The sequence below is a fragment of the Passer domesticus genome, chromosome 7 (genome assembly GCF_036417665.1).
Source record: "Passer domesticus isolate bPasDom1 chromosome 7, bPasDom1.hap1, whole genome shotgun sequence".
Taxonomy (NCBI): Eukaryota; Metazoa; Chordata; class Aves; order Passeriformes; family Passeridae; genus Passer; species Passer domesticus.
In genome coordinates this window covers 41802818-41814607 of record NC_087480.1, presented here as the reverse complement: position 1 = coordinate 41814607, position 11790 = coordinate 41802818, and the positions used below count along the sequence as shown (strand labels likewise).

General features: G+C 41.1%; 1 protein-coding gene across 1 annotated transcript; it reads left to right on the top strand.

Moving 5' to 3' along the window:
* Positions 1–869: 869 nt before the first annotated feature.
* Positions 870–9425, top strand: PRPF38B (pre-mRNA processing factor 38B). The gene is made up of 6 exons (XM_064428005.1): positions 870–1236; positions 4521–4589; positions 4880–5031; positions 5115–5175; positions 7731–7954; positions 8207–9425. The coding sequence occupies exons 1-6, from the start codon at positions 958–960 to the stop codon at positions 9060–9062; spliced, it is 1641 nt and encodes a 546-aa protein (XP_064284075.1). The 5' UTR covers positions 870–957; the 3' UTR covers positions 9063–9425.
* Positions 9426–11790: the final 2365 nt, after the last annotated feature.

Below are 11790 nucleotides of genomic sequence, written 5' to 3'. Positions count from 1 at the left end.
CTGTTAGTAATTATATGTAGACAGTGATGCTCTCTTAGCTGTTTAACCTAATCCTGGTTGTTCCAAGTCTGTATGTAGGACTAGGAGTTTCAGAAAGAGCTGTTGAGCTGGAACTGAGCAGCAGTGAAGAGTTACTGTTTCCTGGGTGTCTGACAGGGCTCTCAGAAGCTGCTCAGCCAGCTCCTGGCCAGAGGAGCAGGCCTCGCACCCAGCACTGGCATCAAGTGAACAGGCTGAGCCATGCCCTAGCCATCATTGCCCTGCAGCTACAACATGCTGAACATATTCAACATTTCTGCCTTTCCCCTGTCCCAGTAGGGATACTGTGGATGCCCCGTCCCTTCGAGCCCAGGCTGGATGGGGCTGGAAGCAGCCTGGTCTAATGGAATGTGTCCCTGCCCATGGCAGCGGGTTGGAACCAGACAGGTCTTCAAGGTCCCCTTCCCACCCAAGGCGTTCTGTCACTTCTTTGCTTCTCCACTGCCGTGGAGGCAGAAGCGGCCAGCGCCAGCTGTGCCGGGGCCTCGTTACCAACGACAAGGGACCGAGGGGACCAGTTTCCAACTTCGTTAAATGCGTGGCTTAATCTACTGAACTCCGTATGTCGGTGTCAGCAGCTGTCCCCCTTCGGGTCACAGAGTCCCTTCGCCCTCCCTGGCGGTGACGTCCCGCCCGCCGGGCCCCGGGCTGCCGCGAGGCGAGGCGAGGGCGGGAAGGGCCGCGGCAAACGGCCGGGCGGGCGGGCAGCGAGCGGCGGGCGGGCAGCGAGCGGCGGGCGGGGCCGCGCCCGGGCTCCGGAGCTCCCCCGCCCTTTCCCCGCCGCGCCCCGCGGGCCGGTGACGCGGCCCCGGAAGGCGCCGCCGTCACTTCCCCGGCCGCCATCTTGTCGGGGCTGAGGCAGCGCCCGCCGGCCCCGCTCCGTGTGCGCGGCCCGCCTGCCCCGAGCGCCGACCCGCCATGGCCAACAACAGCCCCGCGGTGGCGAACTGCCAGGGGCAGCAGGTGGCCCAGCACCCGCCCGGCGCCGTCCCGCCCGTGCAGCAGCCGCTGCAGAGCGGGGGGCCCAAGCCGGCGGCCTCGGGCAAGCAGGGCAACGTGCTACCGCTGTGGGGCAACGAAAAGACCATGAATCTGAACCCTATGATCCTCACCAACATCCTCTCGTCGCCCTACTTCAAGGTGCAGCTCTACGAACTCAAGACCTACCACGAAGTGGTGGACGAGATCTATTTCAAGGTGAGCCCGCGGGCCGCGCTGGCGCCGGGCCCGGTTTGGCTGCGGCCCGCGCCTTTTCGCCCCTTATCTTGCGGCGAGGGATGGGAGTAAGTATCGCTTGTGTTGCTGAGCTGGGGGAATCCAAGGCTCTGCCTTCTCCGCCTCACCACAGAGGCGCGTTCCGCGTCGGATTTGGAAGTGCCGAGCTGTAAATGGGTTTCGAAGAGGGCAGCGTGAGCCGGGGCGGTGGGGGCGAAATGGCCGTCTGAGGGCTGCGCCTTGGGCCGGAGAGCGCGATCCGCGCGGCCGCCGGAGCCCGGCCCGCCCCGCGGCGCGGAGCCGCCTGCGCGCCCGTAACACCCCGCAGGGATGGCGGTGACCCTGGGTGTCTGCGTGTGCCTTTCCGTCTCAGTTCCACGGTAGGGTTCCCTCCTCCGTAACTCAGCTTACGACTTAACGAGCTCGTTTTAGTGCTTCTGTTGGCGTGAGGTAAGATGTGCTGGGGAGATGAATGGTCTGTATCAGGGCACCCATGTCTCGGTTCTTGTTTTGTTAGCAGGATTGAATCAGTTTTGCACCGAGGCTTCCATCAAGCCACTCTCCCAGGTAGAGGTATGCATAATTAATGCTAATCAACGCAGCCACTTTCTTTGTTCTGATAACGAGACCAAAATTTAGATAATTCAAGGTTAGATAATTCATTTAGTCACCTGTGTTTTGGTCGTTATTGGTGTATTTTTTCAGGTGAATTCATTTTGCTTGATAATGTTATAGTGTCAGCTGATGGGTTCCAGTATATTTGAAATAAATAAAGTAAAAAGTAAAGGTAGCCTTTTTGTTTCATTTATCCAAGCCAAATCAAGTTACTTAAGGCACCGTAATTGTGAAAAATACTTCCACCACACTATTTTGAGATTTTTGGCAGTCTGTGCTTACTTATGCTACTCTTTTTTCATGTAAAGATAGCATTTCTCTGCCTGTGCTCTGTCATTTGGAGCTGATTATGTATTTCTCCTAATACTTAGTGTAACATATATTGTTGGCAGCATCTCTCCAGTTAATTTACTACATGCTGCATGTGTGAGAGACTCATGACTTGGAATAGAAAGTAGTGGAGTTTACTTATGCAGCTGATTTTTAGAGCTGAAAAAGTTGTGAAAGAAACATATTTTCAGAAAGATTGAGAGCTTACTCTATTTTTCAAGTGAACCCCTTCAAATGCACTAAAAGTATTTGGTGCAATTCGTCATTTTTGTACTGGTAGAGCTCAGCAGCAGTGGGTCACATAGTTCATTTGCTTGACCTACTGTTTCATTCCAAAAGTGGTTTTATCTTAAATTTGGGAAGAATTTTGACAAGCCATTAAAAACCTGTGTATTTATCTATTTACTGAACTTGACAGTTAAAGAGAAAACTCAGCCCCTTACTCACTCATGAGTAACAGCTGTGAGAGAGAAGATAACCTGATGGTTAAAGCTTCTTCATTGATATTAAGAAGATCTGAATTCTCTTCATGTTTTAAGATTTCTGAGTAATTGCTATGGGTTTGTGTTTTTGGGGGGTTTTGGGGGGGGGGTTTTTTGGGTGTTTTGGGTTTTTGTTTGTTTGTTTTGGGGTTTTTTTGTTTGTTTGGTTTTTTTTTTTTTGTTTTTTTTTTTTTTTAGTTGTTGTTGGGTTGTTTTTAATGACCTGTCATAGCAGCTATATCTTCAAGTGTATTTGTCTGTCTAAAGAACAAGTGGCTCTTCCAGAAAATATTAGAGTGCTGGGCACTGGATTATGAGAAAAGGTGATTGTAAGTCAATCAGGCAGATAGTGATAAGGACCATCTTTGGAGATAGGGATTGTGTGCAGATATTTGAGTTAATTAATTTGTAATTCTGGGCTCTTGTTTCAGTTCTGTATCTATGAAGTGCAGGACTTCCTCTTTCTTTATCCCTGACCTTAACACCATTTGCCTGTCCTCAGCTTCATTTCATCTGTGTATTTCCAACAAGCATACAAAGCAGTCTTTGTGGGATCAAAACTTTAATTACTCCTTTTTGAAATGAATATTGTCTTCAGGATTTTGTTGTTTGTTTTAATTGATACCTGTCAAAACCAGCATGTTTACATTGACTGTAATTAAAGTTGAAGACTAGCATTTGTGATAATGTTATACTCAAACCTTTGACCAAAAAAAAAAAAAACTTTTAATTCCTGTGAGAGGCAATACTATATAACCAGAAGGATATGCAGTATTATTTATGTAGTATTTATGAACTTCTCATGCTAACAGTACAGGAAGTCATAGTGGATTTTGAATTCTACAGTATTGGCATCTCTCATATTTCCTGTTTGGCAAAGACAGCAACTGTAAAGAACTCAAATAAACAGTTCAGCAACTTCTGCTGTTAGTGTGTCTCTGATTTCATGTGATTGTGTACATAATTGGTTTTATTTCATGTATTGTTAAAGAGTCTTAATTTGTGAAGTACTGTACAGCATGAACTCTTATTCCCAATCCACTGTAACACCATTGTATCCTTTCTTGTCTTTTACATATATTTTAAGTCAATGTGTTTAGGAAATATACTTGTTTATTGACCCAGATACTGCCGCTCTGAATTTCAGAATTTCAAATGGCAGTTATGTGGTTCTGAGCTTGTTTATGACTCTTACTGTCGAGTTTTATGAATGGTGTTGATTAACTTTGTGCACTCATCCCTAAATGTATCTCACAAGATTTGTCTTGGGCAATTTTACATCTCTGCAGTCTAAGAGAAGAAACATTGACTTCATGTTAAAATACTACTCTTGATAAACATATTTCTTTTGTCTTAATAGTAAGTGACAGAAAATAACTCTCTAGTTAGTTTACTTCAAAAATGAGACTTAGGAATGTGTGACTGTGTATTTTGACTTTTGTGGCTGTCATCAACAGTTATCACTAAACTTGTAAGATAGTTTAAATAAAGGCAGTTGTTCAATCACCCAAGGAAATAATAATCATGGGGTTTAGTCATAAAGTACTTGAAAGTTCGTGGAGTATAGAATAAGCATGGATGTTTCCTTTGGGGTTATGGGATTTGTTTTAAATTTCATTCAAGATTTTGGCTGTAATATCTTAATGTGGTAATTAAAATAGCCAAATGCTTTGCTGGAATGAGAAAGCAGACTTGATCTTAAATTTGTTCAAAGGCAGATTTTTAAGATTGGTTTAGGATATCCATTGTTAAATCAGGCTCGTGTGGTCACCTAAACATTATGGAGGTTGTAATTGTCATTTTCTTTCTTTCCTCCTGTCCCCCACCTCACCCTTTCAGGTTACACATGTTGAACCATGGGAAAAGGGCAGCAGAAAAACAGCAGGCCAGACAGGGATGTGTGGCGGGGTAAGTAGAAGTACGTGCCTTCTTAAATTTTTCTGTCTGGTAAATAACTTTTCAAAGCATAGTTAAAATGTGCTTGTATGTTGGCTCAGTCTCTAGATATACAATATTTATTACAAAGGGTAGATACATTCTTCCTACTTCCAAAGCTGTGGACGTAAGTAGTGTTCCTTTCTCCACATAGCTTTGTAGATTTAAATTTTATCCTGTGTTAGTTCTTATATTCTTTTGTAAGTTTGGGATAATATCTTTGTGACTTCCTGCATCCTCACCTAACTTTCTGCTTTTGAAAGGTGCGTGGTGTTGGAACTGGAGGAATTGTGTCTACTGCTTTTTGTCTGCTCTACAAATTATTTACACTGAAGCTCACTCGTAAGCAAGTGATGGGCCTTATCACTCATACAGACTCCCCATATATTAGGGCTCTTGGATTTATGTATATTAGGTAAGTATCAATATAATCAACCAGTGACTGATCTAATATGCAGAAAGCTGTATTAAAATTTTATATTATTTTTGTGCTTAAAGGTACACACAGCCACCTACAGATCTATGGGACTGGTTTGAATCCTTTCTTGATGATGAAGAGGTATGTCGGCGAGGGTAATAATTTATTTTCTTTTGTTTCTTTTCATGTTACTACTTTAGGTTTAAGCATTGCTTGATAGAGATTTCTGTAGTTTGAATGTTACAATGTTATGTTCTTGTTTACATTATGTATGTTAATTAGTGCAGGAAACAGGTCTGAGCTGGGACCTGGGTGATTTCTCTTAGATTTTGAAGATCTAACAGATTTTTTCATGTTAAAGATGTTACTGTGTCAGATTTGCAAAATCAAGTGGAACAGGTGTACTGAATCAGAATGCAGACAGCAGGCTGTGTGAATGAGTCTTCTGTGTGTTTTTTTAAATCATAGTTACTTTTAGGTAAGGTGTAGGAAGTAATGCGAGTGCTAAATTTGTATTATCTGTTTATTACTGGGATAGGGGAATTGATGCTCACATAAAAGAGAGAGTGGGAGCTTTGTGGTAGAAACCAACATTCACCTTAGAAAATCCTGCCAGAAATCTCTGTAGTTATTATTCATGTCCTGGAACAACTAAACCCAGGATTTCTATAAAGGAGAAGCAAAAAGCCTGAATACTGCATAAGGTGGCATTATTTCTGGAATCTTAATGTCTTTGTTAATGGGGTAGATAAAGAGATGAGTTGCTAACTGAAGAAATTCATTAAAAAGGTTGATTATGCAGTCAGATAGGAGAATACCTTTGTTACCCTAGTCCTGATTTACTGTTTGGAGAAACAGTAGGAAGCTGGTGGATGAGGTTTCTTGGGCTATGAAGTTGAATATGTGGTCTGCTACATACTGCTGCAATTAAGATTTATTGAGCAGGTTTGAAATTACCTCCTAAATTTAAGATAGAACAGGAAGGATCACTTGCCATCTTCAGTGTGACATTAGGCATCTACTTGAAGAAATTTCACATGTTGTAGTTGCAAATGATGTCCAAGTACTGGCATTAAAAATATTGTTAATTATACCTGTATCTAACTGCAGTGCAGTGTATTTATTTTAAACGGCTTCTATCATGCTAAGTATCAGAAACACTGAGCAAAGAAAACAACTGGTGATTTCAGGTAAACTCATGCTATAGTAGATTTGCAGCAGAAATTAAACCGAATTGGACTTGAATCAGTGTAATGTCCCTCTCCCCGAGCTGGGGCTGGCTGATCTGAATTCTTTTTCACAACATTGGACTGTACTTTATGAGAAGCGTTGGGTTGGCTTCATTCTCAGTGTCCCACAAAGTCAATTCCAAGGACTGTAAAGCAGTTGCAAGTACAATTCATTGTGCAGGCCTTAACTGGTTCATTATCCAAAGCATATTTTTTAGTTTATACGTTTCAGTTCTTGCTGATACTGGGTGTCAAGATGTGTTTATTTCTTGTTGCTTAAAATCTCCCACTATATTTTTGGAATTAGTGTTTCTTTCCCAGCTGCTATCAGTAGCTTTGTGTTATGTAGAAAAACTGCTTGAGGCTGCTTAAGTTTCTTACCAGTCCTGGTCAAACTCAGTAGGATGAAGCAAATTTTTATATATGGAATTATTTAAACCTACAGGATTTTTTTTCCCCTCCAGTTCTTAAAAATCTGGAAGCAGTTCATCTTTTGTCATGCTGCTGTGAAAACCTTCCCAGGACACAGAGTTACTTTTCAGAATGCTTCTTATGTTTATTTTGTTTAACTGTACGTACTCTCCAGGTGCTACGTTTAACTCCTCTTTTTCTTCTTTAGATCTCTGCAGCGATTATATTTGGAAAAACTGTATATCTGAACACTTAAATGTGTGTGAGTGCAAGCAGTTTTACGTTCAGATTTTCTCTTCCTGTTTAGATAACAAATCTCACTTTCCTTGTGTGCTTGCACTATAGGTTTGGGACTGACAATAGCTGACTAACATGTCCTGAGCTGTGAGAGGGCATAGCAAGAAGGCCTTCATGCGGTAATGACCCTTTTCAGAGACAATGGTCATCATGGATTATGCGTTTCCAATTATTTGTTCATTTATTTCTTTTTTTACATATTTCTAAATTAGAAACCTCACTGCTTCATGGCAGTTGGTTTGCTATTGCTTCCAATTCTGTTAGGATGCCATTTTGTACTAGAGGTTTTTCTATGATCATTTTTAGATAGGCGATGATGTAGTTCATAAATGATTTAGGCCACAGGGTTGGGTATGATGGTACACAGTTGTATATCCACAAAATGGAGTATTAAATGTAGTTTCAGAGGACTTCTCAACTTTGTGGCATTTAAGTACGATGCAAGATCATACCATATAACCAGACTGTGTAAGGGGATTTTGTGTTAATCTCTTCATCGACAGTCCCTTACCATCCAGATGGCTGCAGGATTAGTATGTGCCTGCATGCATATATATTAAGTCCCATTCCCTATCTGTAACATTCTGCCAAATCCAAAGGGTGCAGAGTTTGAATTTCTCTAAGGAAATGTATTAGAATATGAGACAAGTAAACTTTCATAATCATGAGACTTCAGTAGGACAGTAATGTAGCAGCATTTTTTTAAATCAATAAAGAATATTTTTGACCATCAGGATATTCTTTGCTTGTATTTTGCAGGACCTGGATGTGAAGGCAGGTGGGGGTTGCGTTATGACCATTGGGGAGATGCTTCGTTCCTTCCTGACTAAGCTTGAATGGTTTTCCACGTTGTTTCCAAGAATTCCTGTGCCAGTCCAGAAAGCCATTGACCAGCAAATTAAAAGCAGACCTAGAAAAATCAAGAAAGATGGCAAGGAGGGGATGGAAGAAATAGACCGGCATGCAGAACGTAGACGTTCAAGGTCACATAAACATTATTTTAAAAATGAATGTTAAAAGTTCAATATTGAACTACTTGTTACCTGCAACATGTTGTCTTTTCACTGAAATAGGTTTTAAGGCAACAGTTTATGGATGCTAGTGGATTAAAATAATCAGATAATATTTTGTATGTAAGATTAAAGACAAGCTGTGTCTGTAAAGTATAAATTGGAAAGAGGATTTCTTAACTATTGAAGGAGGTGTTTCATATAGAATGTTTTCTATTTTAAAAGGTCTCCAAGACCAAGATCCATCAGTCCCAGGAGGTCTCCCAGAAGATCCAGAAGCAGAAGTCACCATCGGGAAGGCCATGGATCATCTAGTTTTGATAGAGAACTAGAAAGAGAACGAGAACGGCAGAGATTAGAACGTGAAGCAAAGGAGAGAGAAAAAGAAAGGCGGAGATCTCGAAGTACCGATCGCTCACTAGAACGGAGGAGAAGCAGAAGCAGGGACAGATACAGAAGCCGGAGTCGAAGTCGTGACAGGAAAGGAGATAGAAGAGACAGGGATAGGGAGCGAGAGAAAGAAAATGAGCGGAGTCGGAAAAAAGAGAGAGATTATGATAAGGAAAGAGGTAGTGAGAGGGAAAAAGATCGATCTAGAGAAAGGTCAAAAGAAAGGAAAAGTAAGGGTGACACAGAGGAGAGGAGACACAAGGATGACAAAGATGAGAAGAAACACCGCGACGACAAGAGGGATTCCAAAAAAGAGAGAAAGCATAGTAGAAGTCGAAGCCGGGAAAGAAAGCATAGGAGTAGGAGCCGAAGCAGGAACACAGGTAAGCGCAGCAGAAGCAGGAGCAAAGAAAAATCAAGTAAACATAAAAATGAAAATAAGGAGAAGTCAAATAAACGAAGTAGAAGCAGAAGCAGAGGAAGAACAGATAGTGTTGAGAAGTCCAGGAAACGAGATCAGAGTCCAAGCAAAGAAAAATCTAGGAAGCGTAGCAGAAGCAAAGAACGTTCCCACAAACATGATCACAGTGATAGCAAGGACCATTCTGACAAACACGATCGTCGAAGGAGCCAAAGTACAGAACGAGAGAGCCAAGAAAAGCAACAGAAAAACAAAGATGAGACTGTGTGAATTCTTTCAAAAGTGGATCACATTGAATCCTATAAATGTTTGATTAAATCCTGCTTATTTTTTCTTAAAGTTGAGATTGTGCAGTAGTTGATGAGCACTCTTCTCCAACCTCCCTCTAGGCTGCAGATTGTCATTTCCTATTTTCGGTAGGGAAGTGCCTTTGTAAACCCATTCAATGCATTGACGGTTTCAAACCATTTGTTTAGTTTAATTTGTAATGCCGAGATTGTTCTTGCATTTTTATTGTTCAGATGTTTCTGAAATGTACAGTCTGTACATATGTCCTGAAAATGTTTTAATTCCTTTGGCATGGTTGCCATGTTGGTTAAATTTGTATGAGGCAATAAACTGCCACTAATTATACTTTCCTTTTGTAGACGTGGAATTATGGTTTGTATCCTGAAGTTAGCATGGCTGTGCTTTCCATAATAGTATGGCTTTTAGGGATGGATCTGGAATGTGTATTATAGCTGAGATATTTATGTGTGTACAATGTACATTGAGGGCTGCAGATTTAGAACTAACATTGATGCCCACTGTATCTGCTGTTTTGTCCAAAGCTTTTAAAATGTATTATGTTGATCACCAGTGGAGTTAAATTGAGTGGACTTTCAGAGATAGTGGTTTTAATGCAAGGATTTAGATTATGTTGGGGCTTGTTTAGTTATTCTGTAGAAAGGCTACCTCAAGCGGACACTGTAAAGGTTGACGGATGAGTACCGTAGCCATCTATGCATTTTATTTGTTTGAAGAAAATCCATGTAAGCTTCCTTTTTTTTTAAAAAAAAACCACAGTTTATCCATTTGTGGTCCTTTAATGTTTTTAAGCAGCTGCACTCTGTCATTTATGATAATCCTGGGCTAATAAAGGCATTTAAGATGGGAAGAGGGAGGTAGGAAGAAGAAAAATATCACAAAGGATTTAAGTTTCAAGCTTCCAAAGCATTTTATAAGTGTAAACATTTAAAATAAGAATTAACTGATAGTGTCCTTTTTTAATTCATATTTTCTACAAATAGTAAAGATCACAGTTTGTGCTGAACATTTCATCTGGCAGACTTTTTTTTTAAACAGGTTGTTAGAAGGAAAAACCAAAATGCATTATAGAAAAAGATCATATCATTAAAGTCCAAGTCTATTTCATAGATTATTCTGATGACTTGTATACTAAGTGAGGAAAACCATCTGGAATAAACTCTCAATTAATTCCTTTGTATTGAGTGTCAGCTTTTCCCTGCACGTTCATTGCCAGTTAAAGAGTGCTTCAGTTCCTCCACATTTTATTTTCAGACGAAGTGACACTTTGTGTGAATAAGGCATTTTATGTAATAAGTAACTTACAACGAAGATGTAGCAAACAAAATAAATGCCCCAAGATAGGAAGAATATGAAGTGGGAATCAATGATGAATTAACCTGAGGGTAGAAATACAGTATTTTGCCTTTTTTTGCTTCTGTGTGATGCAGGTCATTAGGCATATTTCGTTTTAAACATCCAGCGAAAAGAGTGTTTTGATTTCCAACAGTATACTTCATTCCATAGTATTCCAAGAAGCAACCTTTTTCTTCCTGCTCGTCCTGTATTCAGAACTGTAATGGTCTTTATCACCATGATCTTTAGTAATCAACATTTTCATATTGAAGTTGTTACGGTTGTCTGCTTGTATTTGTGTTACCTGATTTTAAGTCTGAACTTGAAACAAAACTTAAGCTTCAACAAATTCATTCCCTTGCAGTGTCAAACTAAAATACTGAGCTTTCATTTAAGATGGGAGAAGAAAAAAAATGCCCTGTCTAGTAGATAACTAGAATTGTCTCTGCAGTCTGCCAAGAGATTGCATGGATTCTGTCCAGTGAGGGCAACTTTAATTTATCTTGTGTCTAGAGGGCTTCTTCTGGCCTTGTTTTTAACCTTCAGTCTCTGAAACAAGTATGTTCTTAGGCAGAGCGGCTGCAGTACCAGTGTTTTGTCAGGGAAAATGGATTACTGATTTGCAGTTTTTCCTTCAGGGCTCTTCCTCTTCTGAGACTGTTGGGCAATACAGTGAAAGAATAATTCATTTGCAGGGAAAAATGCAGGTATTTGAGACAATCTTTGACCTGAACGTGGACAAGCACTGTCTCACTACAACAAAGATGGTGAATATTTTGATACAGCTTATGCAAAGAGTGGCTCATCCCAGTATCTCTTTACAAGTTTTAATTTCAGAACTGTGCTTTTATTTTCCTGAGTAGTCCTTTTTGACCTCTTAATTTAATACAGTCGATTGAGTTAGCAGTGTAATGGACAGTGCAATATTCACTGCCAACCAAGACCTGTGAAAATTACTTGAATCAAGACACCTGTCTAAAATTATCCTTGGGATTTATCGTCATACAGCTTTTCAGTTTGTATCCAGGATCTCTTAATTCCTTTTTGTCTTTCTGATGCCATTTTATTATTACATGTGCCCTTCTTTAAAAAGCAGAATGAGCTGCAGGCCTGTGAAAGCAGCTCTGATGAGCAGGGGTGAGCTAGTGGAGAGGCCAGTGCTGCCATTCCCGTGCAGTTGTTGCAGTGCAGTGCAGGCACACTGGACATTCATCTCAGGGGCATTAGAACAAAATTTGCCAATTTTAGCTGGAGGAGCTGTGGTTGCAGAGCTGTTGTCTCACAGTCTGTGCACTCACTCTTCAGTTCTCAGGGTAAATGACCATGACCGAAGCACTATGAACTCGAAGTTTCCATA